This window comes from Aegilops tauschii, chromosome 1 (genome assembly GCF_002575655.3).
Source record: "Aegilops tauschii subsp. strangulata cultivar AL8/78 chromosome 1, Aet v6.0, whole genome shotgun sequence".
Lineage (NCBI taxonomy): Eukaryota > Viridiplantae > Streptophyta > Magnoliopsida > Poales > Poaceae > Aegilops > Aegilops tauschii.
This window is the reverse complement of record NC_053035.3, coordinates 489,037,141-489,063,687: the sequence shown is the minus strand read 5'-3', so window position 1 is coordinate 489,063,687 and position 26,547 is coordinate 489,037,141. Positions and strand designations below refer to the sequence as shown.

Below are 26,547 nucleotides of genomic sequence, written 5' to 3'. Positions count from 1 at the left end.
GTGCAAGCTTCCATTACAAGAAGTGCGGCAAAGGTGAAGAAGGAAAAGAGTGAAAACTATGAAGGACCAAGCCGAAGGTTTTAACATCTTTGGTCTACACATTATCCATATTCTTCAACTATGCCATTAACGCCTATGCCATGGAATTCGTTATCAAGTATGATTGGTAACCCTCAATGGGCTTATTTTAATCCATGGATGTAATATAATTTCTTACGTCATAAAAGGGTATTACCAAGTCACTATACATTTGATTAGCTACAAGTTTGTTGCTGATCCAAAGGGCCGAAATACTTGATTTGTCATTTCATTTGTTTATTTCAGCTATATGTGCTTTGAATGAAGTTTACATGGTAATGGTCGATATTTATCTATCGTCCTAATAATATGTCAATGCATGGCCGGTGTAGTATTCTAACATCGTCCTTAGTTTGATTGGAGCGAGACAAGGTACGTGCTCATGGAAATTTATATGTATGCCTATATTATGATTGAATAGAGTTGAGACATCATGACCGATGTCATTGAATATATGCTGCATAGACCAATTCATAGCTGCAGAATTGGCTAGTGGGCTTATACTTTGTTTGGATATGATTTGGCTTATGCATCTTTGAGATCTATAAGAGGCCAAATAATAGCTGATTTTATTACTGAACATCGGATTAATGACATGCATAATATTAATATTAGCCTTGTCTCTCTAGTACTATGGAGATTATGTTTTGATGGTTCAATTCATAGCAATGGCCAAAGTGTTGGTGTTGTTTATATATCTCTTTATGGTACTATTTTTGAAGACTCATGCCGCTTAGAATAATTTTATGCATGATTAATCAAGGTCGAATATGCATTGTTATTTGGATTGACTCTTTTACTTGCTATAGGTGCTATACATATTGAGGCTTTCGGTGATTCGTTATGAGTAGTGCAACAAATATCCAAGGGTTATCAATGTTTTGACGAATCACTTATAGTTTATCTTGGGGTATGTCTAGATGCAAAATTTACCTTGGGTTGCATTAAAATTGTTCATATATTTAGACATGACAATTGGAGAGAGTTGGCATAGCAAGCATCCGGCTACCATGTCCGTCATGGTGTATTGCACATCTATCAATAGCCGATGCTTATTCTTGCCAACATAGGTAAGGACGAATTGGAGCTCACCACCTCGGACACTAATGAAACTTTTATGCAGGCAAAGCAACGATTGGAGGAAGTTCATTCTTGATTATCTGCAAAATCCTAGCAAAAGGGTGAATAATATAGTTCAGAGGATGGTTTTGAGATACATATCTATGGAATTTTATCACCGGATTGTTAATGAAGTTGAGAAGATTTCGCCCAAATTGATTGACTCGGTGAGACCGAGTTGATTCGGAAAATTACAGAAAGTTGGCAACGTTCACTCGGTGGGACCGAAGCAAACTAATCGGTGAGACCGAGTTGATCCGGGAAATTACAGAAAGTTACAGAGAGTTGGCCATGTTCACTCGGTGGGACCGAAGCAAACGAATCGGTGAGACCGAGTTGATCCGGAAAATTGCCAAAAATTCATGTCCGAGTTAGGTTAGGGTTTTTGATGTTTTGGATGGACTTTTTAGTCCTTTTCTTGTACGGTAAGTCCAGCCGCCTCATAAATAGATGAGAAGTGACGGCCGATTGAACAACACACAATCGATCAAATCATCTACCACTTTTTATCTTTTTATCTTTCTCCTTAACCCTAGTTCTTCTTCTTCCTCGTTATTCGTTCGTTCTTCTTGTTGCAGGGCGGCGAACCTCAAGGCCCTAGGGGTGGTCAGGCCGACCTAGGGCAGCCCATAGCCGCCGCGCGCCCTGACGGGGTCCCTCCCGGGCGTGTGGGGTTTCGGGTCTACAAAAGCGCCCGCCGGATTGTCTTGCGTACCGCACTTCCGGCGGGTCTCCTTCGACGTGAGCTGCGGTGCATCACCCTCGGCGTTGGAGGTACACGGTGACGTGTTCGTGTGCGAACAAGATCCATCTCGATCGTTTCAATTAATATCCGAGTCGCATGCTCTATTTTGCGGCTTAATCATCCTAAAGAGAGATGTCCCAAGATGGGGAGAAAGATTTAGCTAAACCCCATGAAGCAAGATAATAGAGAGGTGGATGCCTCAGGATAAGATGAGAAGATTTATAGCTCCGCGAATTTAACTAGATTATTATCCACACAAAACCTCAACCAATCAACCTCCAAGCTCTAGTTGATAAAGCGATGGAGGGAGAGTGACATTGGGAAACCTCAGTGGTGCCTCTAGAATTAATGCAACAGTGGTTGCACCCACTGGTGGTCATGTCCCGTGACCCTCTCACCCTATCGTCGAGGAGCAATCCCACTGAGTATGCTTGGAACTACCCAATACCACCACCTAGAGAATCTAAATTTAACTTTCAAGGCAAACCCCTCTATATGATACAAAGGGAAAATTGAGATGCATGTTCATATGAAGAGTTCCTCCAATGATATGTGGGAGATTGTGGAAAGTGGCTTCAATGCCGACAACTCCCCTATTCGCACTCCAATCCCACATAGATTTATCCCTATTCGCACTCCGAGCCAAACCCTAACCACTCCACTCCCCTCTAGTTCCCTCCGCCCCTAGCTCCTACCCGGCGAACTCCGGTCTTCTCCGGCATGGCGGGCAATGGATCCGACTTCAAGATCTCCCGATCTGTTGACTGGGACCTCATTCCATGTGGGGACGAGGAGGAGATGGCCGTCCACTTGGCTCTCTACTGCTCCCGGGACGAGTGTGCCCGATCGGAGTTAGACTCTCTCCGCGGGAACCCATTGTGTCCGCACAAATGACGCTTGGATCTGGTGCCAGGATCGTGCCCACGGCCTCGCCGGATGAGGTGCGGTCCATCTGGCGCCCTAACCCCTTGGGTGGCGCGCTTGTCCCCGCTGCGTCGGGCTTCGAGTCGAAGTTAAACACCCACATGATTTATGACCAATACGCTGCAGACACAAGGTGTGCCCGCCATACAAGGCACGTGGTGCATCAGCCGCGACAGCCCTCATGGCTGATGCCGCGGAGGCGGAGTCACAACGGGTGGGCGGCACCCCTTTGTCGTCGCAACCACGAGGACAACTCATGCATGTCCATCATCGATCTCACGTCGATGTCCAGGCAACGGGCTCCGACGAGAAAGAGTAAGGCATGGGAGACGGCGGCGCCTCGTGTCCCATTGGGCCAGTCTGTGTCCCCATGTCCTGCTCTACCTCGCTGGCGACCAGACGTGGGGAACGGAGAGAACAACAAGGACGATCGCCGGCTAAGATTTAAACTAGTTCTACGTTGCATGAAATTATATGAATTTGATGATTTAAAATGAGGTACTCCTTGTGCAATGGAATATTCGTCTCTTTATCGGTCACTCTTTACAGACACACATGAACGTTTTGAGGCCGGATTTTGGTAGGTCCGATTGTAGATGCTCTTGCTGCAGCCTGCGGAGGCGCAGAATATTTCAGACTTTTGAGTGCGGCCGCTTGAAGCCCAAATGGCATACTCGCCGAGCAGCAGGATCGGTGATGTCGCATGTGCCGGCCGCCTTCGTTTTCTTTTCGCATGTTTTTTTATGCTTCTTCCCCTTATTTTTATTCCACCACGCCTCCTCGAGTTGCCGTCTAGTTCCCCTCGGGTCTCCTCCGCTCCCGGGGATCCTCGCCGTCTCCCACCAAATCGCCTCGCCTCCAGATCTCCGCCCGGCGACGCGGAGGCCCCAGTCCGGCGCCATTCGGCCGGAACCGCCCCGCTCCGGGCTCACTCGGTCGGCGGTGATGCGGCGGGCAGCGGCGCTCCTCCTCCTGCTCGCCTTCTCGGCCGCCGCCGCCGTCGCAGCAGCAGCCGAGGTGAAGGTCCCCTCCCTCCCTGCCCCCCTCCCTCGCTGAACCTCCAGAGAGTCGTCTGCCCGGTTGCCCCCGGCCGCACCGTGCGCTAGAGTTGGTGCGATCTGGGGAGCTCTGCTTCCGCGATGAGACGACGCAGAGAGCTTGATTTAAATTTCGTACTACATACCACTATTCACTCCTCTGTATTTAGGTTGTGAGATTCGGCGTTGCGTTACCTCCGATGGTATGAATTCCGCATCAGTAGTGCTGGGTCAGATTGGGGGGCTGCTGAAGCACTCCCATGCAAGCTCAATTTCAGACAGCTTAAAGCACTGCAGCAGTGATCCAGTGAGGCACTTGCCATGCAAACTTAAGTTCAGACAGCTAAATCAATACAGCAGCAATCGAACGACTAACACTTTTTCAAAAAAAATCAAACGACTAACATACAAGGCGATGTTTTTCCCTTTTTGTCTTTGATTGACACGTTTTCTTTTGAATTCAGGATAGTACCACTGGTATCCTACCAGCAGGAGGAAACAATGGTACTGATATAGCGGATCCAGGTGTTGGGAGGACAGGGCAGAACGGCGAGGCAGATCCTAACACGCAACAGAAAGTACACGGGGAGGGGGAGCTCAAGAACGTCATTACTGAGAACACTAACACGGATAATTCCGTCAAAGGAACTAGCACCGGGAAAGATGAGCCAGTACAGAAACCAAATGACAAAGATGGCAACACAACAACATCCTCGACGGACTTCTTGCAGGATCCACTGATCGGCGAATGTGATCCATCCCATAGATGTCTCATTGAAAAACAGAAGTTCATCGCCTGCTTGAAAGTTTCCGGAGGTGATTTTCTAGTCATTTGTTCTTCCTTACTCTCTGGTTGTGTCTAGTTGCTTACGATATTATATGCTTTGCTTCTATCATGCATATAAACCTGCTAGATCAAACATTATTTCATTCCTTTTGAATGCTTGCCATGGTCTTATGGCAGCTAAACTGATGTTTTTCTCATCAAGTATCAATGTAGTATTCAAAAGTTGGAAGATAAAACTGACGGGCTCACCCATGTTGGGAATCTGAAACTTGGTCAACCATGCCACTAAGATGTTTCCCACATCTCTTTTGTTGTCTGTCAAATAACGGTTGGATGTAATTGGCGCCATCAAGCAAAAATTTAGATATACCAAAGCACATGATGCAATTTATGGTTTGGCCTTGTGACATTAATAAGTTGCCAATTATAGTTAAGTTCTCTGTCAACGTGTAGCCAAAACTAGTGCTATCAATTGCTGCTACCATAATATGCCAATGATGGAATTGGACGGTTGGCACAACTGACATGACATTAATAAGTTGCCAATCATAGTTAGTTTCTCTATCAGTGTGCCGCCAAAACTAGTGCTATCAGTTGTAGACCTTGGTTTTGGTCATGATATGATATACCCTGGCTACAGTTTTGGTCTAGGTGGGGCCACAAACAAAGACTAGCATACTTACAACTAGTGCTATATCAGATATAATTTATTTTTGCTAAAGTGCAAATGGAGTCCCTGTAGAACTTTTTGAGTGTTGCCTCAAGAACACCTACTATCCATTATTTCTTCTCGAATGGAATATTCGCCAAGATATTCTTCCTGTGATCTCTCTGAAGTTTTTTCATGTACTCATCTTAGTTCTTTCCAGCCCTTTCCACATTTTTGCACATAAGTGACCTGTTACAATTAAAACCAGATTCGTCAGCTCTATCCCTTTTGATGGACAACAAAGGCACAAACCCACTTGATGTTAGCATAACGGCTCCAGATTATGTCATCTTAGCAGAAGATACAGTTCATGTTGAAGCAAACGGTCACAATGAGGTATGCTACTGTGCATGATAATTAATCTTTGAAGATAATTATATTGTTGGTTTTTATGTCTTAATTGTTTCATGTAAAATGTCTCAGTATTTTGCTTTTGCGTGGAGTGTTCTGAAGAAAATGCCATTTATTTTCCCTTTTGCTGTGAAAGTTTGTTTGAACAAGCATATGGGTGTCCTCTTGGACTTCCCATGCCCATGAATGCAAAATTCAAAATATTTGTCTGCTGTTACATGATTGATTACGGGTGTTAATGTGATATACTATCATGTTTGCCTAATGTTTAATACACTATCTTTGCTCTTATCAACTTCAATACGGAAACTGGGCCCTTGGCATTCTGATTTTAGTGCTATCTGAATGTTATACTGATCTTCTCTTCTTCTGTCATTATTAATTCAGACGCAGGTGAGTGTTTCTGTCAGCGATACCGTGAATGACATGGCGATAGTTCTCAAAGTCGCAGAAGAAACCTGTAAAATCAATCTTGAGACCGCAGTCACAAGGAACACAGGCCGGGTGATACCAATGCGGCTTACTCCAACCTACATGCTGGTGCCCGTATTTGTTCTCCTTGGGCTGGTGGGACTATGTGTCAAACTCCGTAGGGCGCGGAAGCAAGATGGTGGGCCAGCATACCAGAAGCTCGACGCACCAGAGCTACCAGTCTCCATTGGAGGGAAGAAAGAAGCTGATCAGCCTGACCAGTGGGATGACAACTGGGGAGATGACTGGGACGACGAGGAGGCGCCGTCAACACCGTCGAACTCCATGCCCAACCTGTCGTCGAAAGGTCTGGCTTCGAGGAGGTCGACCAAGGATGGCTGGAAAGATTAGCCGCCGGTCGGATGTCTATATCAACGTCTATATTTTTCTCATGTCTTTCTTGAAGAGTTTTTTTCTCGCTTAGCTTTTCGGATAGATTTTGCTGAGGAGACCACTAGAGAATGTAATACGCTGGTAACACTAGAAGAAATATGAATGCTATTTTTTGCTAGTTTTATGTTACTAGTGAATGAATGCAGTATTTTAGTGGCACGGTTCTGTACTTGTTTATGCTCCCTCCGTCCCATAATGCAAGAACGTTTTTGACAATACTAGTGTTAAAAACGTTCTTATATTACGGGACGGAGGGAGTAATATTATGTTTTTAGTTCATTTCTTTTTGCCCAACAAGAAAACAAATTGTCCAAATGGATTATTTTCAAGAAAACATATTTTTTACTTACCTTTAAATATTTTATTACATATTTTTTTAACCTTAAGGTACTTATTAACTTTATCACCTTTTTTTACATCGAACTGAAGTGCATAAATAAATTGAGATGGTTAATAGACTATATGCCTCTTAACCTAGGCATCATAAGTGTTTGTATTTTTTGGGGAATTTCTAAAGATAGTTACAGTTACAGATAAGTAAACATGATTATTTTTTTAAACTCCATTCTACAATTATTTGGACAAATTGTTCTTTTTTGTTAAAGACAAAACAAAAAATAATACTTATGTGGACACCCAGACTGCATCAATACTTTACTGCGATGCACCGGAGATTTTTTTTTTTAGGGGTGAGTGTGGACCCTATGCTACTGCCATTGACTATAGTGGTAGCCCATATGCTGTGTACCGGTCCGAGGATCAGATTGTGCAAAACTTTCAAATAGGGATCCAATCGTGCCAAACTTCGTTTAAAAGGTTAAAACATTTTTTTGTTTTTGAGACAAAAAAGGTTTTTTTAGAAAAAGGTTAAAACAGTTATTTCGGCCTCTTTGGAGGTACGGGCTGCACCTGCCGTCTCATGGGCCGAAGTGGGCCCCCAAATGGTCCATCGAGTGAAAGAAAACTGGGCATTAGGTCGACCGTCCCTTGACCCGAGCTGTCCAAAACTGGTAGTATTCCCATGGCTGGCCTCGGCGGCGCCGCTCTCCAGCTGCACGCGGCCGTGGCCGTGCTTCGCACTGCGGCGGCCGCCGGCAAGCTGTCCGCAGGCAAGGCAGTCCACGCGCATATGCTCAGAGCGTCCCATTTCCACGTCGTCCTGCACAACCACCTCATCGCCTTCTACGCCAAGTGCGGCTGCCTCGGCCTTGCCCGCCGGGTGTTCGACGCAATGCCCTCCCGCAACCCGGTCTCCGGGAGCCTCCTCATGTCCGGCTACGCCTCCTCCGGTCGCCACGGGGACGCGCTTGCGCTGCTCAGGGCGGCCGACTTCGACCTCAACGAGTACGTTCTGTCCACCGCCGTGTCCGCCACGGCCCAGGTCCGTAGCTACGACATGGGGAGGCAGTGCCATGGGCATGCCGTCAAGTCTGGGCTGGCGGAGCACCACTATGTCTGCAACGCTTTGCTGCATATGTACTGCCAGTGTGCTCATGTGGAGGATGCGGTCAAGGTGTTTGAGATGGTGCCTGGTTTCGACGCGTTCGCGTTCAACTCGATGATCAATGGGTTTCTTGACAAGGGCAAGTTTGATGGTTCGGTCAGGGTTGTCAGAAGCATGGTCGGACAAGTTGAGCAATGGGACCATGTGTCGTATGTCGCAGTTCTTGGGCATTGTGCTAGCACCAAAGAGCTGCTGCTTGGTCGTCAAGTGCATTCCCAGGCGTTGAAGAGGAGGCTCGAGCTGAATGTGTATGTGGGCAGCGCTCTGGTTGATATGTACGGGAAATGTGAGTGCGCCTGTGATGCTCATTCCGCATTTGAGGTTTTGCCAGAAAAGAATGTTGTTTCTTGGACAGCTGTTATGACTGCCTATACCCAGAATGAGCTGTTTGAAGAGGCATTGCAGTTGTTCTTAGATTTGGAAATGGAAGGAATTCGGCCAAATGAGTTCACTTATGCCGTGGCTCTCAACAGTTGTGCTGGTCTTGCAGCCTTGAAAAATGGCAATGCACTCAGTGCCTCTGCTGTGAAAACTGGGCATTGGGGCGCTCTGTCTGTCTGTAATGCCCTCATTAATATGTATGCAAAAAGTGGCAGCATTAGTGATGCATGGAGAGTCTTCCTTTCTATGCCATGTCGCGACGTGGTCTCGTGGAATTCGATCATAATAGGCTATGCTCATCATGGCCTTGCAAGAGAAGCCATGCGTGTATTTCATGATATGTTGTCTGCTGAAGAAGCCCCATCCTATGTGACATTTGTTGGGGTGCTGTCAGCTTGTGCACAGTTGGGTCTTGTCGATGAAGGATTGTACTACTTGAACATTATGATGAAGGAAATGGGTATAAAACCTGGAAGAGAACATTACACCTGCATGGTTGGTTTGCTCTGCAGAGCTGGACGGCTAGATGAGGCGGAACAGTTCATATTGAGCAACTGTATTGGCACTGACGTTGTTGCGTGGAAATCGCTTTTAGGTTCTTGCCAGGTATATAAAAACTATGGCCTGGGTCATCGAGTAGCTGAGCAGATCCTTGAGTTGAAACCCAATGATGTTGGAACCTATGTTTTGCTTTCTAACATGTATGCAAAAGCAAACCGATGGGATGGCGTCGTGAAGGTCCGGAAGCTGATGAGAGAGAGGGGTGTTAGGAAAGAGCCTGGTGTTAGTTGGATTCAAGTAGGAAGTGAGGTCCAGGTTTTCACATCAGACGACAAGAATCACCAATGGATAAACCAGATCACCATAAAGCTCAAAGAGTTGATAGACCAGATCAAAGTGATCGGATATGCTCCGAATTTTGCGGTTGTCCTACATGATGTTGAGGATGAACAAAAGGAAGAGCATCTTATGTATCACAGTGAGAAAATGGCCCTTGCGTTTGGCCTTATTCACAGCCCCGAAGGAGCAACTATCCGCATAATGAAAAATCTCAGGATATGCGATGATTGCCATGTTGCTATCAAACTCATCTCTCTTGTAACAAGAAGAAGAATAGTTATAAGAGATACTGTTCGGTTTCATTGTATAGAGGATGGAGTATGTTCATGTGATGACTATTGGTGATCCACACCTTGGTTGTCAGAAGCTCCAGAGCATATGTGTTGTTATGGACATCAACATGGTATGTCATCTTATTTTCTAGAGCCAAGGTTAGAATCTGTAAATATTTTAAGGATTTTTGTAACTGAAAAAGTCAATTTGCTTGACCGAATAGAGACGGAAACACATCAGGAATTCGCCTGTAAATTGTGTGAATGTTACCACTGCAACAATGTCTCTGTTCACTATCTTTGATCATGTAGTTGATCAGATATACTCCCTCTGTAAAGAAATATAGGATCATTTAGATCACTAAAGTAGTGATCTAAACGATCTTATATTTCTTTGCACTATATATATAACGTTTAGTTTTACATACATACACCTATAATGTTCTACAATTAGCATTTTTCCTACACACTGGACATTAACTGGATGATGAACTTTGTCAATAGATGTGTCTGGCTAGATGTCTATTTCTACAGAATTTGTAGAGCTGTTCATTTTGATCTGGAGAAGTTAACTTGTTTTTTTGCAAATAATGTTTTTCCTTAACTTGCCAATATCATTTATATTGCTCATCGTTTGGACCAGTAATCTAAAAAGTTAGCGACAGCAACTCATTTGTTGCCTGCTGCATGATGCTCCAGGTGAGTTCTGTTTCCTACTGGCAGAAGTTGTCGCCTAGGTTCAAGTAAAAAAACACCACAAGGATATCTGCTCAAGCATACACAGTGCACGGCTTATTGCTTCTGCATGTTGTTTTTCAACAGCAACAACCCCTTTTCTCTCTGGAGGTTTTCTACTAGCAAACATGGTTTTCCTCTTCCTCCGCACGAGCTCTGCCCGTCGCCCTGCTCCCATCTTGCAGCAGATCCCCTTGCTGGCGGTGTCGCTCAAGCCTACATTCCCGCCGTTGATCATCCCAGGTTTGCTGGTTTTCCCTTTGCTCTTTGCAACTTCATTTCTTCGTCGCTCCTTTTGTCTGAACTGTTGTGATGTTCCTTCTTTCAGGTCTCCCCCCATATATCCAGAGGGAATAATTTTTATATATCAGGTTCCCGATTCTTGAGAGCTTTTGGTTTGACCAAACCACACATTGACATGTGAGCCTACACATGATATCATTGCTGGGTACTTTTTTTCCTACAAAAAATCGGTTAAATCCTCTGGCCGAGCGGGTTGTAAAAAGTGTTATTAGAAGTGAGGATGCAGAGAGAAGAGAAAATGCTCCTCTACTACGAATCGTCTAGAAATGGAGATTCGTATGGAATGTAAATCAATCCTAGCTCAAAGTTTCCGCATCACAAATTTTCTTGCGATCCAACAAGACACGCATTTTGTTGCAAAAATTCTCAACTGTACATGTCATCTTCAGCTGTTATGGCCGGTTTAGCTAGGCCCACCGGGCAATCTTAACCCACAAGTTATCTTAGGTTAATTCTTATGCAAGTTATCTTAGGTTAATTCTTATGCAAGTTATCTAGGTTATAAATATAGGCTGTAAGACTCTTTTTGGAGTTAAGCAATAAAAATATTATTATCCCTATTGCCCGGCTCCCAGAGGAGCCGGAACCCTAGCCGTCTCTAACCCTAGCCGCCGCCGCCATCTCCCTCCGACGCGACGGCGCCCAGCCGCCGGCGCGCCCGCTCATCGCCTTGCCCCGCTTCATCCTTCCCCTACAACCTACGGAGCAGGTCCGGTAGGATCCCTGGTTCTACCAATTTGGTAGAGACTCGGGTTCGATCATGTCGTCATCAACACCCACGCAGCCGCTGCCCATCATCACCACCGCCCCGATGACCAATGCCGGGTCCCCTAGGCCGCCGGCCCTGATCACCTCCGCGCCGCCGGCCCCCGTCACTTCCGCGCCGCTGACAACCTCTGTCTTCACGCCGGAGGAGATGACCAGCACCCTGCGGGACCTCGTGACGGCCGTCCAGGGCATCTCCCTGTACTTGGCCGGCCCGCACACCACCCCGTCGGCTGCGCCCCCCGCCTACAGCCACCCGGTGACGCACTGGCCGATCCAGAACGCGTCGGGCCCAAGCGGGACGCCCCTGCTGCCGTTCCAGGCGGGTTACACCGGCGGGCCCCCACCGCTGCTACACCTGCCCTGGTACTTGGTACCCGCGGCGATTGCCGGGGCCCATCCGTCGCTCCAGCCGCCGCCCGCCTCAACGCCGTCCTGGCCGCAGTGGCCCGCGCCGGTTCTCGCGGCGCCTCCCGCGCCCGCCCCAGCGCCGCAGTGGCCGCACTGGCCCGCGCCGGCCCCAGCCGCGCCAACCGCGCCGCCCGCGCCGGTCCAGCTCCCACCGCCGCCGCCCAGCTCCGGACTGGGCCAGTCCACACCGGGAGGACTTCCGATCCAGCAGGTCCGGTTTCCGCTGTCACCATCCCCGATCCCGGCCTTGCTAACCGGGACGTCGCCACCGCCAGTTTACACAGAGGCCGGGGACCCACCGGTACCCACGCTGCAGTCTGGGGCCTCGTCCGGCTCCGCGGGGGCCTATGACGGCCTCCCCACCGTTCACTGGGCGCCGTCATCATCACTGCTCTGCACCGCCGAGCCGGTCGACCATGGCGCGCCGACCCAGACGCCGCCACGGTTCGCCAAGATCGATTTCGCCACTTATGACGGCACGGAGGACCCGCTTAACTGGCTCAACCAATGTGAGCAGTTTTTCCATGGCCAGCGCACGCTCGCGTCGGAGCGCACTTGGCTGGCATCCTACCACCTCCGCGGTGCAGCCCAGACCTGGTACTACGACCTCGAGCAGGACGAGGGCAGCATGCCCCCTTGGGAGCGCTTCCGCGAGCTCTGCCTCCTTCGCTTTGAGCCTCCGGTTCGCGGGAGCCGCCTGGCGGAGCTCGGCCGCCTTCCCTTCACCTCCACGGTGCAGGACTTCGCCGACCGTTTCCAGGCCCTGGCATGCCATGCGTCGGGCGTGACGGCGCAGCAGCGGGCCGACCTCTTTGTCGATGGACTTCCGGATCACATCCGCGTGGACGTGGAGCTTCGGGGACCCCAGGATCTCCAGTCGGCCATGTACTACGCCCGCACGTTCGAGCGCCGCGCAGTGGCCATCCAGCAGGAATCACCGTTCCGGACCGCTGGGTCGCTACCCGGGCCGGATTCCACGCAGGGTCGGCCTGCGCAGGCTTCTGCGGCACCCCTCGCCGCGACCGCGGCGCGCCCGTTCCGCCGGCTCACCTCAGCCGAGCTACTCGAGCGTCGCCGCCAAGGGTTGTGCTTCAACTGCGACGAGCCCTACACACCCGGCCATGCCTGCCCGCGGCTCTTCTACCTGGAGGTTGCATACTACATTCCGGAGGACGCCGTCGCCGCCGACCTGGCCGCCCCAGCCGTCGAGAAGGTGTTTGACGCTGGTTGATCGCCTCGAGGAGTTCCGCAAGCGCTTCCCCACCTTACAGCTCGAGGACGAGTTGTTTGTGCAGGCGGGGAGAAGTGTTATGGCCGGTTTAGCTAGGCCCACCGGGCAATCTTAACCCACAAGTTATCTTAGGTTAATTCTATCTTAGGTTAATTCTTATGCAAGTTATCTAGGTTATAAATATAGGCTGCAAGACTCTTTTTGGAGTTAAGCAATAAAAATATTATTATCCCTATTGCCCGGCTCCCAGAGGAGCCGGAACCCTAGCCGTCTCTAACCCTAGCCGCCGCCGCCATCTCCCTCCGACGCGACGGCGCCCAGCCGCCGGCGCGCCCGCTCATCGCCTCGCCCCGCTTCATCCTTCCCCTACAACCTACGGAGCAGGTCCGGTAGGATCCCTGGTTCTACCATCAGCTCAATTGCTTCAAAACAAGATAAGGTGGGCAAGGGGCAGCCTTGCTCGTATACGACGTGCCTGCAAGGAAGATAAGGTGGGCGTGCAACCATGCATGCGCTCATGTGCTCTGCCCGTCTGCAAGTTAGCCACACTCTATAATGTCTGAACCAAGATCGACGGGCGATGTCCGGATCGTGTCCCGGCGCATGATACGGCCGTCGCTGCCGCCAGAGCAGAGGCCTGAGCCTGAGCCGGAGCCGGAGAGCATCCACCTGACGCCATGGGACCTTCGGATGATCACCCTGGAGTACATCCAGAAGGGCGTCCTGCTGCCCAACGCCATCGCCGCCGGAGGAGTCGTGGAGCGCGTAGCGTCGTCCTTGGCGCGCGCTCTGGGACGCTTCTACCCCTTCGCCGGCCGCCTCGCCGCCACGTCGCCTCAGCCTCAGAGCCTCGCCATCTCGCTCCGCTGCAGCGGCGAAGGCGCCGAGTTCGTCCACGCCGTGGCGCCCGGCGTCACCGCCGCGGACGTCGCCGCCTCGCTCTACATCCCGCGCGTGGTCTGGTCCTTCTTCCCGCTCGATGGGCTGCTCGGGGCGGACGCCGTCGCGGGCTCCCGCCCGGTGCTGGCCGCGCAGGTCACCGAGCTCGCCGACGGCGTCTTCATCGCCATGTCGCTCAACCACTGTTGGAATAAGCCACGGCGTCTGGTGCAGTCGGGCTCGTCGGGCACGTCGGATGCGTGTGGGACGTGCGGGGCGCACTGGTGCGGTCGGGCTCTTCGGATGCGTGCGGGACATGCGGGACGCAGCGCCGTGGCGAGCATTCGTGTTGGTGACGCGTGAGTCTGTTCTCGCGTTGGCGTTCACCGTGTAGGTCTAGGTCCATGAGTTCGTGCTCGTGTCCGTCGTGTAGGTGAAGGTTGAGTCAGAGGCCGTTGGTGATCTGTTGGACGCCGGCCGCGTTGTGCGCGTATAAGCGCGGCGTGCGCTGCTGAGAAGGAGCTACTCGAGCGGTGTACGCGGGCATGCATGGAGTTAGTTGGTTAGTGGGCTAGTTAATTGAGCCGTGCATGTTGGATGAGTAGCCGAGTCAAGTTAGAGGCCGGTGTGTTAGCTAGTGGTTAGTGCATGAAGAGTTTAGTGGAGTAGTGGATCTAGGTAGAGCCGTGGGCTGTATGACATGAGTGCCTAACCTTTGTGTATATATATGTTGCATTGGTGAATGAAAAAGAGGGCTGAGGAAAATATGTAGCCTGTGTGTTCGCCAAGGAGAAGAGCCTATGGCAAAGCATTTGTGCTCCTTCTTGGTCCATGCGTGTGTGTGTGTTTGAGTTTCTTCCATGTGTGTGTGTTCTTGTGTTCTTGAGAGAAGAAGATAGAGAGAAACCACAAGAGAGTTGTGTGAGGCAACGACAGGAAGAAGAAGAGCGGCGCTGCGAGGAGAGGCGGCGCCAACAACCACGGCGTCGCCGACGGAACCACCTTCTGGCACTTCATCAACACCTGGTCCGAGCTAAGCCGCCGGAGTGTCGGTGGCTCCTCTGATGATGATGTAGTAATCTCGGCGCCGTCGCCGGTTTTCGACAGGCAGTGGTTCCTGGACAGCTGCCCCGTCCCCGTCCCCATCCCTCTGCCCTTCGGCACGGTGGAGGACATGGTCGGCAAGCGCGTACCCCAGTTCCCGCCGGTGCATGAGTGCTTTCTCCATTTCCCGGCGGAGAGAGTAAAGGAGCTCAAGGCGAAGGCGAACGCGGAGATGGCCGGCACCGCCACCACCACAATCTCCTCGCTGCAGGCCCTGCTCGCGCACCTGTGGCGCGCGGTGTGCCGAGCCCGGCGGCTCGCGCCGGAGCAGAAGATGGCGTACTACCTCCTCGTCGGATGCCGTGGCCGCGTCGACGGCATACGCGCGTCGTACGCGGGCAACGCCGTGGTGGCGCACGCGAGCACGGCATCGCCCGCCGGCGAGATCCTCGGCAGGGGGCTGGCCTGGGCGGCGTGGCTCCTTAACAGGGCCGTGGCGTCGTTTGCGGAGGCGAGCGCGAGGGAGAAGCTCGCGCGCTGGCCCCTGGAACCCAGCTTCTCGTCCCTGCCCGCTCTGGTGGCCACCGCGCGCGCCATGGTGCTGACGGGGAGCTCGCCGAGGTTCGACGTGTACGGGAACGACTTCGGCTGGGGCGCGCCGGTGGCCGTCCGCAGCGGCCCGGCCAACAAGCTGGACGGGAAGGCGACGGTGTACGAGGGGCGAGGCGGCCAAGGGAGCATGGCGCTGGAGGTGTGCCTCGCCCCGGAGGCGCTCGCGAGGCTGGTCGCCGACGAGGAGTTCATGAGCGCGGTGGCCACCCCGGGTTACTTAGCCATGGTGACGTAAGGACGTGTCGCTCTCCGGATCACCAGCCTTGGCATCCGAGCGGTCTGACGGCCGGCTGTGTTTCCCTCTGTTCCTGCGTACGTGCACACGACAAGGTCAGCTAGATCGTCCATGGAACTATTTGGAGAGATGAACTGCATTGCTCGTGCCTCACGGCCGGCTGTGTACTACTCCCTCCGTTCTTAAATATAAGTCTTTATAGAGATTTCATTATGGACTACATACGAAGCAAAATGAGTGAATCTACACTCTAAAATGCATCTACATACATCTGTATGTGGTTCATAGTGAAATCTTTCCAAAGACTTATATTTAAGTACGGAGGGAGTATTAACTACTAGAAGAACAGGCGCGCTTTGCCACGCTCGGTTATAGCTTCGGCTGGCTTTTACTTTGCAACTGTACTTTCAAACCTTGCAGACTCGAAACTGATATTGGCGTGAATGCTCCAGTGTCAGATACACACAATGGTTTAGGTGCAGACAATGGACATTTTCAACGCTCGATCGATTACCAATTGACACATAATTTCTCAAACAAATATAAAAGAAAGTTTTCCACAGTGTTAAGATTTTTATTAGGATACAAATTTAACAGACTGTAAGACTGAAGGAAATATTGTAGGTTGGGTAAGGAATTTAAATAAAGGGATGCATTGCATCATAATCACCTTTCTATTAGTATACACGGATAGAGAAGGGATCACAATATCATCAATTTTGGTTTGATGTTTGTATCTTGATGTGAAGAATATGATGGGAAATCGCATGATCTGTGCCAAGAGAATATAATTATATGAATGCTGAGAACCTAGATATCTTTTACGCACCAAACAAATATGCATGCTATTCATGTCAGTATTTCAAACCAAGGAACAAAAACAAATGAGTGAACTAAGATAGACGACATCAATCACCTCCTGGTACCTCCGAAGGACAACAAATGTTCTGCCTGAATGTTCAGAGACCAAATAGAGATAAGAGATCCAATAATTGGACCAGAGAAAAATACCACTACTACAGAACGGAACTTGGAGCATGCAAACTGCACATACTGCATAACTGTATGCATATTCAGCACGAAAGCTCATACATATTTGTTCTTGGATCTGGAAGGCCAGCTCCCATGGCACGGCCTCCCCTGAATGGATGAATCAACAAATGATTGGCGAGCCCTAGCAGCTAGGTCCTCTCCCAGCCTCTCGAACAGTTAGCCACCATATCAGGTTAAGCCATCTCACCTCTGGGCTCTGTTTTTCAATATAGTGCTGATGCAAAGCTATTCATGCTTATACTTCACATAATAAGAAATGAATCATTCCTACAATGCTCAAACTAAAAGAATGCCGAGTAGAAGTCCATAAGTTGGATCAGAATCATTTCTGAAATGAAGTCTAGAAACAGCGCCTTGATAAGCAACAGATCATGGATTATTGTCAAAACATGCAGGTGACACCCTGACAGTTTTAGGAGCCAAGTAGTCTGCAGGTTCTTGCACAGAGATTGCTTCTCAGATTGATGGGTCAACCCAATAAAATAAACTTGGCATGTGAACCCGTCATTACCCACATCAAGCTGCCTACTCCAGCTAAACAAGTCGAGGCAGCTCTTAAAATCATGTAGCATCCACACCATTTCAAAGTTCGAGAAACAGACCTGAACTTTCAACATGTTTCATCAACAACCAGACGAAGAATTGATTTACAATAAAACAATACAGTACAATATTTGAGCTTAAAGTTCAATAAGACAGGTTGCTTTCAAGGCCTCGTAATATAAACAAAGCACCAGACAGACTGAGTGTGAGAAGCATTCACTTCCCATTCACTTCCCATCACTCACGGCCGGCTGTGTACTAGTATTAATTTTTAAATGCCACAGTTATGCAACCGTAGTTAATAAGTATAGGTTCTCTAATCCCTGAAACATGTTAGAGCAGTAAAAAAATCGGGTTTCCTCCTCTAAATCACACCTAACTGACCCGTTATCACTGGTAGAGGAATAGAACTTTTACTCTGGAGCCGCCCCGACTCTCAAATATACTCGGCTGTCCACCACTGGAGTAAAAGTTTTGCCCTCCCACCCCGCGCATGTGTCCTCCCCACCCCACGCCGTATTGTCATTGGCGTTGCCTCTGGCGACCACCCTTTGCCTCCGTCAACACCCCGATGTCTCGGTTGCCCTCCTGCCCCATTCCGAGACGCCCGCCGGTTGTTATCGTTATCGAAATCAAGCTCTATCGCTGCCATCGCCGCGTCGATCCCGTCGCCAGAAGCACACACCGAATCAGGGTTGAAGTATTTGATGGATTGCCTAGGTGAGCTTTTGTGCTTTCTTATCTCATTTTTCCTTTTGGCAATTGAATTGAACCTAGTCATTTGTAGCGTAGATGAAGAGGTTGGGGGAGATGATCTTCGACGACTCTTCGTCGGAGGAGGAGAAAAAAGACGATGACAACTTGGAAATGGTCGTTGCCATGATCTTCAACGAGGATTTGCGGTGGCCAAGAGGAAGATCACAATTCGGCCATATGCACATCAATCGAGATAGAGCGGAGGGCCATGTCAAGATTATGAGAGATTACTTCAACCCTGATGCAACCTATCTGGAGAAGTATCTTCGCCGGCGATTTCGGATGCACATGATTTTTTAGGGAGTTAAGTTTAGAGGATCGGTTAGGGCATTTCTAACCAATCCCCAATAAATAAAGGAGGATGAGGAGGATGTGGGCTTTTTTGTTGTGCCTCGGTATTTCTTTTTCAGCTGAAATTCTTCCTAACAACATAGCTTGTGTGTCATCCATTTTTGACTGAGATGATTCAACAAGATTCAATTGTTCTTGTAACATTTTTATACTCTCATCCACTATGCTAACTTGCTTCCCTAAACCTTTGAATATTGCAAAAGTATGCTCCCCTACTTTTCTAATTTTGGTCCGTACCTGTCGTGGAATTGTCACGGCAGATGTCCTCAATCTAGGACTTAGTCGTGGAGCCATCGCCGCTAGGAAGCTTGAAGGGGTTAAACGGGACAAGGAACACGAAGGTTTATACTGGTTCGGCCCCTTACGGTGAAGGTAAAAGCCTACGTCCAGTTGACGTGGTATTGATTAGGGTTTCGATGACCAGGGAGCTTAATTGCTATGCCTGGCTCTCGGCGAGATCTTTCTTGTCCCTAAACCGCTGCCGGGTCGTCCCTTTATATAGAGAGGTTGACGCCCAGCAGCTTCTGAGAGTCCCGGCCGGCTCATAAGAGTGTCCGGCTCGGACTCTCAACTATTCTTGCCTTACAGTACAAGTTCTATCATAATGACGGTTGTAACCACGGGCCTTAAGCCATCTCCGGGTCTTAAGCCCATCTTTGGCCCACCGTCTTCAAGCTTGGTGCCAGGCTTCAGGTGATGATCCTTATGTGTAACCCGGCCCCGCCGGGCGGGTGACTCTAAGGGTTATATCCTCAACAGTACCTGAACGCGTAGTCATGGTCCCCGATGCTCTTTTCCCCTAAAAGCACCCCTAGATTCTTAGCTCAAAATGCTCTAAATTTATATGTTTGGCCCACTCCAACATTTTTACCTCTTTGATTGGCTTCCTTGTATAACATTCTAGCTCAGTACCTGTTCAGGAGGTGGTTGAACCGGAAATTCTAACCGACCCTATTGTCGAGAGGTTAAATTTAGTTGAAGAAGAAAACAATTACTTGAAGGAAAAAATAAAAAAAATTGAGGAGGAGAAGATGATATTGGAGTTGCATGTTGCGGATGTCGTCGATGATCACAAGATCAAGATGGATGCAATGCGCTTGAAGATTAGAAAGATTAGAAAATATGCCATTCATACCGAGGCTTGGTATCATTATGCCGTTGGATCAATTGTTACCTTGGTTGCGATTATGATCGCATTTGTTTTCGCATTGAAATGTTTTACATAGTTTCAATGTATGGTTTAATTAATTAGATGCTCTGGAGAGCTATATATATGTTGTTAGATGAGAACTATGTATGTACTTTGGTTCTAATGTGATGATGAACTTCTATTAATTTGGTCACTTAATTATCTATTCATGATGTTCTGTAATGGTTTTTGACACACTTAATTATATATAATGCACGCAGATGAACCGGCAATGGATGTACGGTGACAGACACACCTCCGAGTACATTAAGGGCGTGCATGATTTTCTCGAAGTGGCTGAGGCAAACAAGCAGAATGGTTTTATGTGTTGTCCATGCCCTATATGTGGGAATACGAAGTCTTACTCTGACCGGAAAATCCTTCACACCCACCTGCTTTACAAGGGTTTCATGCCACACTATAATGTTTGGACGAGGCACGGAGAAATAGGGGTTATGATGGAAGACGGCGAAGAAGAAGAGGACGATGACAACTATGTGCCCCCTGAATACGGAGATGCTGCAACGGGGGAAGCTGTTGAAGATCAAGAGGAATCAGACGATGTGCCCAATGATGCTGCAAGGGGGGAAGCTGCTGAAGATCAAGAGGAACCAGTGCCCGATGATGATGATCTCCGCCGGGTCATAGTCGATGCAAGAACGCAATGCGAAAGTCAAAAGGAGAAGCTGAAGTTCGATCGCATGTTAGAGGATCACAAAAAAGGGTTGTACCCCAATTGCGAAGATGGCAACACAAAGCTCGGTACCGTATTGGAATTGCTGCAGTGGAAGGCAGAGAATGTTGTGCCTGACAAAGGATTTGAGAAGCTATTGAAAATATTGAAGAAGAAGCTTCCAAAGGATAACGAATTGCCCGACAGTACATACGCAGCAAAGAAGGTCGTATGCCCTCTAGGATTGGAGGTGCAGAAGATACATGCATGCCCTAATGACTACATCCTCTACCGCGGTGCGTACAAGGATCTGAACGCATGCCCGGTATGCGGTGCATTGCGGTATAAGATCAGACGAGATGACCCTGGTGATGTTGACGGCGAGCCCCCCAGGAAGAGGGTTCCTGCGAAGGTGATGTGGTATGCTCCTATAATACCACGGTTGAAATGTCTGTTCAGCAACGAAGAGCATGCCAAGTTGATGCGATGGCACAGTGAGGACCGTAAGAAAGACGGGAAGTTGAGAGCACCCGCTGACGGGTCACAGTGGAGAAAAATCGAGAGAAAGTACTGGGCTGAGTTTGCAGCTGACCCAAGGAACGTATGGTTTGGTTTAAGCGCGGATGGCATTAATCCTTTCGGGGAGCAGAGCAGCAATCACAGCACCTGGCCCGTGACTCTATGTATGTATAACCTTCCTCCTTGGATGTGCATGAAGCGGAAGTTCATTATGATGCCAGTTCTCATCCAAGGCCCTAAGCAACCCGGCAACGACATTGATGTGTACCTAAGGCCATTAGTTGAAGAACTTTTACAGCTGTGGAATGGAAACGGTGTACGTACGTGGGATGAGCACAAACAGGAGGAATTTAACCTGCACGCGTTGCTGTTTGTAACCATCAACGATTGGCCCGCTCTCAGTAACCTTTCAGGACAGACAAACAAGGGATACCACGCATGCACGCACTGTTTAGATGACACTGAAAGTATATACCTGGACAAAAGCAGGAAGAATGTGTACCTGGGCCATCGTCGATTTCTTCCGACCAACCATCAATGTCGAAAGAAAGGCAAGCATTTCAAAGGCGAGGCAGATCACCGGAAGAAGCCCGCCATGCATACCGGTGATCACGTACTTGCTATGGTCAATGATTTACACGTAATCTTTGAAAAGGGTCCCGGCGGACTAGCTGTTCCGAATGACGTTGAGGGACACGCACCCATGTGGAAGAAGAAATCTATATTTTGGGACCTACCCTACTGGAAAGAGCTAGAGGTCCGCTCTTCTATCGACGTGATACACGTGACGAAGAACCTTTGCGTGAACCTGCTAGGCTTCTTGGGCGTGTATGGGAAGACAAAAGATACACCTGAGGCACGGGAGGACCTGCAACGTTTGCACGAAAAAGACGGCATGCCTCCGAAGCAGTATGAAGGCCCTGCCAGCTACGCTCTTACGAAAGAAGAGAAAGAAATCTTCTTTGAATGCCTGCTCAGTATGAAGGTCCCGACTGGCTTCTCGTCGAATATAAAGGGAATAATAAATATGCCAGAGAAAAAGTTCCAGAACCTAAAGTCTCACGACTGCCACGTGATTATGACGCAACTGCTTCCGGTTGCATTGAGGGGGCTTCTATCGGAAAATGTCCGATTAGCCATTGTGAAGCTATGTGCATTCCTCAATGCAATCTCTCGGAAGGTGATCGATCCAAAAATCATACCAAGGCTAAGGAGTGATGTGGCGCAATGTCTTGTCAGTTTCGAGCTGGTGTTCCCACCATCCTTCTTCAATATCATGACGCACATCCTAGTTCATCTAGTCGACGAGATTGTCATTCTGGGGCCCGTATTTCTACACAATATGTTCCCCTTTGAGAGGTTCATGGGAGTCCTAAAGAAATATGTCCGTAACCGCGCTAGGCCAGAAGGAAGCATCTCCATGGGCCATCAAACAGAGGATGTCATTGGGTTTTGTGTTGACTTCATTCCTGGCCTTAAGAAGATAGGTCTCCCTAAATCGCGGTATGAGGGGAGACTGGCTGGAAAAGGCACGCTAGGAGCGGACTCAATAATATGCAGGGACGGGCATTCTTGGTCTCAAGCACACTACACAGTTCTACAGAACTCTACCTTGGTGACCCCGTATGTCGATGAACACAAGAACAGTCTGCGCTCCAAACACCCGGAGCAGTGTGACGACTGGATTACATGTGAACACATCAGGACTTTCAGCAGTTGGTTGGAAACACGTCTCATAGGTGACACCACTGTTTGTGATGAGTTGTACTCGTTGTCCAGGGAACCATCTTCGACTGTATTGACTTACAAAGGATACGAGATAAATGGGAATACATTTTACACGATCGCCCAAGATCAAAAGAGCACCAACCAAAACAGCGGTGTCCGCTTTGATGCAGCAACCGAGAGGGGAAAGGACACATATTATGGTTACATAATGGACATATGGGAACTTGACTACGGACATGATTTTAAGGTCCCTTTGTTTAAGTGCAAATGGGTCAATCTGTCAGGAGGCGGGGTACAGGTAGACCCACAGTACGGAATGACAACAGTGGATCTGAACAATCTTGGATACACTGACGAACCGTTCGTCCTAGCCAATGATGTGGCACAGGTTATCTATGTGAAGGACATGTCTACCAGAACGAGGAAAAGAAAAGATAAGGAAGCGAATACATCATACGATGAGCCAAAGCGCCACATAGTTCTTTCAGGAAAAAGGGACATTGTGGGAGTGGAGGGCAAGACAGACATGTCTGAAGATTATGAAATGTTTCATGAAATTCCTCCCTTCAAAGTCAAGGCTGACCCAAGCATCCTGATAAATGATGAAGATTATCCATGGTTACGGCGCAATAAGCAAATGACACAAGCGAAGAAAAAGTGAAGACTTTCTCCCGCAACTATTATGATGATACCATGCCAACTTTGTAATAGACGAGTATGATACCATTGTTCGTTTTGTACAAGAAGTGCATCTAGTTTTTGCCGTAACCCTCTCAACTTTCTTGCACATGCTATGTGGATGAAATGATGATACCATGCCAACTTTCAACCTTCTCAGAGTTCATTTGAAATGCTTTTCAATTTTAGGGTCTTATAGCTCAAAATAATTAGTAAATGCATGAAAAATAACAGGCCAAAAATTAAAAATTATGCCACCTACTGGGCCACCACGGCCTGAATACGATTAGAAACCCATCCATGGGCCAGGATTCAGGCCCGCAGAAGGCCCAGTAGGCCCACAGGCATGTACAGAGAGGTTAGGCCCGTAAGCCTGCTTTAGAGAGGAGCTCGACAGCTCAGGCGCACCGCACCTTATAAACAGGTGCGGCTCTCTCTCAGCTAGCGAGGTGGGACTAAACTCCCACCACCACGCCGCTGTGCAAGGCCATTGGTCCCGGTTGGTGGCACGAACCGGGACCAATTCCACCCTTTGGTCCTGTTGGTGCCACGAACCAGTACTAATGAGGCTGTGGCCCCACGAGCACCTTTAGTACCGGTTCGTGGCACGAACCGGTACTAGAGTTTCTTACTAAGTAGTTTTTTAGTCCCACCTCGCTAGCTGAGAGGCACTACGAGCGGTTTATAAGCCCTGAGTGCAGAGACGATGAAGAAGAGGCGCAATGCTCACGTTGCTTAGCTTCAAGCCTTGAGGAATAAGGTAGACTGCATGGAGCTATGTGCAGTGCAGTCTACACTATTCCGAAAGGCTTGAAGCAAATCAACGAGCATTGCGCCTCTTTTTTATTTTTAATAACTTATTACAACTCCGGACTTCTTATGTTCCGACAAAATAAAATAAACTTTAATAAAATTTATGAAACTAAAATTAACAAAGTATTTTCTGTTCAAAACATTATAAGAAACCTCTATTATTATTGAAACTAAAATCATATAAAATTCATGCAACTAAAATTATCGAAGTATTTTCTGTTCAAAATCATTAAAAGCAAAAAGAATTTTCATAAAGAACTTTTTTTGATAGAAACTTTAATAGCAAAAAGAATTATCATAAAGTAAAATAAATAAGTAATTAGAAACAAAATAAAATAAAATAAATAAGTTTTTTGTTGTAAGTAGAAACAAAACAAAATAAATAAAGCAAAAAAGAAAACAAAAAAACTAAATACAGCAAAAAAATTCATAAAGAACTTTTTTTGATAGAAACTTTAATAGCAAAAAGAATTATCATAAAGTAAAATAAATAATTAATTAGAAACAAAATAAAATAAAATAAATAAGTTTTTTTGTTGTAAGTAGAAACAAAACAAAATAAATAAAGCAAAAAAGAAAACAAAAAAACTAAATACAGCAAAAAAATTTGTTGGGGCGCTGCCCGCTTAGCCTTCCAACCCTCAGGTTTGCAAATACAGGCCCAGAAGGGCTAGGAGGTTAAACGGGCAGCGCGCCAAAATTAGGCCCAGAAGCCTGCTATAGAGAGGAGTTCGAAACAGCAGCCACGCCGCGGCATTTAAACTGGTGCGGGCGCCCCTCGGCTAGCGAGGTGGGACTAAACTTTTGGCCGCGATGCGGACAGCAAAAAAAATTGTTGGGGGCGCTGCCCGCTGGGCCCTCCAACCCTCGGGTTTGTAAATACAGGCCCAGAAGGGCTAGAGGGCTCAACGGGCAGCGCGCCAAAGTTAGGTCCAGAAGCCTGCTATAGAGAGGAGTTCGAGACAGCAGCCGCAGCGGGGCTTATAAACCACTCCGAGCCCCTCTCAACTAGCGAGGTGGGACTAAATTTTTGGCCGCGACGCGGGCAGCAAGAGGCCTTTGGTCCCGGTTGGTGCCACCAACCGGGACTAAAGGGGTGCATTGGTACCGGTTCGTGCCACCAACTCGGACCAATGCCCCCCTTTAGTCCCGGTTGGTGGCACCAACCGGGACTAAAGGGTGGCATTGGTCCCGGTTGGTGCCACGAACCGGGACCAATGCCCTTGCTATATAACCAGGACTTGTGAAAATTTCACATCTCCATCGCCTCCCTCGCCAGTTGCCCCCGCCGCCAGGCTGCCCAAATCGCTCGCGCGCTCCTCGTCGCCGTCGCCGCCGCCGGCCGCCATCCCCGTCTCCCCGTGCCCCTGCCCCGCGCCCGAGCCCACGCCGGCCGCCGCCCCTGCCCCGTCCCCGAGCACGCACGGCCACGCCCCTGCGCCCCGGCCCGCCCCCACCATTGTCGTCGTCGCCGGCGCCCGCCCCGCCCCCACCATTGTCGTCGTCGCCGGCGCCCGCCCCCACTGCCGCCCCTGCCTCGACGCCGCCCCTCCTCCCCGTTCGGTCCGGCTCCGGCGACCCCCTTTCCTCCCCGTCCCCTCGATCCTCTTCATATGATTTTTTTTCATATGCATATGTTGATTATATGGATGGATGGATGGATGATGTATATGTTCATTATATGGATGGATGGATGATGTATGCTTTTTTTTCATATAATTTTTTTAGGCAGATTTTTAGAATTTTTTGTGTATGTATGTTATGTTTATATGTATGTATGTATGTTTATATGCAAAGCATATGCAAAGAAAATGTATGAATGGTCATATGCAAAGAAAAATGTATGTATGGTCATATGCAAAGAAAATGTATGTATGTATGTTCATATGAAAGAAAAATGTAGTATGTATGTTCATATGCATATGCAAAGAAAATGTATGTTCATATATATGATGATATGTTCATATAAAAAGGAAAATAAGAAGAGGAAGAAAGGAGAAGAAGAGGAGAGGAAGAAGAGGAGAAATAAATAAGAAGAGGAAAAAAGAAGAGAAAGAAGAGGAGAAGAAGAAAGGAATAGAAGAGAAGAAGAAAAAATAGAAAAATTCTATTTTTTCTTCTTCTCTCCTCTATTCCTTTCTTCTTCTCCTCTTTTTTTTTCTTCTTTTTTTTCTTCGATCTTCTCCTCTATTCCTTTTCTTCTTCTCCTCTTTTTGTTTCTTCTTCGTTTTCTTATGTTTTATTGGGTCTGTCGTCGTCGATATACCCCTCTCCCGATAACTTCAACACGAGGGGGGGTCGATATACCCCCTCCCCGATAATATTATTTTCCCATGTACGTATGTCGTCGTTGTCGATATAACCCCCTCCCGATAACTTCAACACGTGGGGGGGGTCGATATACCCCCTCCCCGATAA

General features: G+C 48.5%; 3 protein-coding genes across 6 annotated transcripts; all 3 read left to right on the top strand.

Moving 5' to 3' along the window:
- The first annotated feature begins 3,555 nt into the window (after window positions 1–3,555).
- Window positions 3,556–6,773, top strand: LOC109781253 (uncharacterized). Of its 2 annotated transcripts, none has more exons than XM_020339856.4 (4): window positions 3,556–3,883; window positions 4,368–4,719; window positions 5,608–5,735; window positions 6,138–6,773. In XM_020339856.4, exons 1-4 carry the CDS (start codon window positions 3,563–3,565, stop codon window positions 6,570–6,572), a joined length of 1,236 nt encoding a protein of 411 aa, XP_020195445.2. In that variant the 5' UTR covers window positions 3,556–3,562; the 3' UTR covers window positions 6,573–6,773. The 2 variants fall into 2 exon arrangements, with proteins under 2 accessions (XP_020195445.2, XP_020195444.2); XM_020339855.4 differs by having other exon boundaries at window positions 3,556–3,889.
- An 843-nt stretch (window positions 6,774–7,616) lies between these two features.
- LOC109781254 (pentatricopeptide repeat-containing protein At5g39680) lies at window positions 7,617–11,150 on the top strand. Of its 3 annotated transcripts, none has more exons than XR_012188005.1 (3): window positions 7,617–9,770; window positions 10,311–10,589; window positions 10,675–11,150. XR_012188005.1 is itself a non-coding variant. In XM_073502286.1 (1 exon), the coding sequence occupies exon 1, from the start codon at window positions 7,636–7,638 to the stop codon at window positions 9,682–9,684; it is 2,049 nt and encodes a 682-aa protein (XP_073358387.1). In that variant the 5' UTR covers window positions 7,617–7,635; the 3' UTR covers window positions 9,685–9,881. The 3 variants fall into 3 exon arrangements, 1 of the variants encoding a protein (XP_073358387.1); XR_012188003.1 differs by having other exon boundaries at window positions 7,617–9,742; window positions 10,675–11,148; XM_073502286.1 differs by lacking the exons at window positions 10,311–10,589; window positions 10,675–11,150 and having other exon boundaries at window positions 7,617–9,881.
- Window positions 11,151–13,537: 2,387 nt separating this feature from the next.
- LOC109781260 (uncharacterized acetyltransferase At3g50280-like) lies at window positions 13,538–16,577 on the top strand. Its single transcript, XM_040396461.3, has 2 exons — window positions 13,538–14,140; window positions 14,901–16,577. The coding sequence occupies exons 1-2, from the start codon at window positions 13,612–13,614 to the stop codon at window positions 15,824–15,826; spliced, it is 1,455 nt and encodes a 484-aa protein (XP_040252395.1). The 5' UTR covers window positions 13,538–13,611; the 3' UTR covers window positions 15,827–16,577.
- Window positions 16,578–26,547: the final 9,970 nt, after the last annotated feature.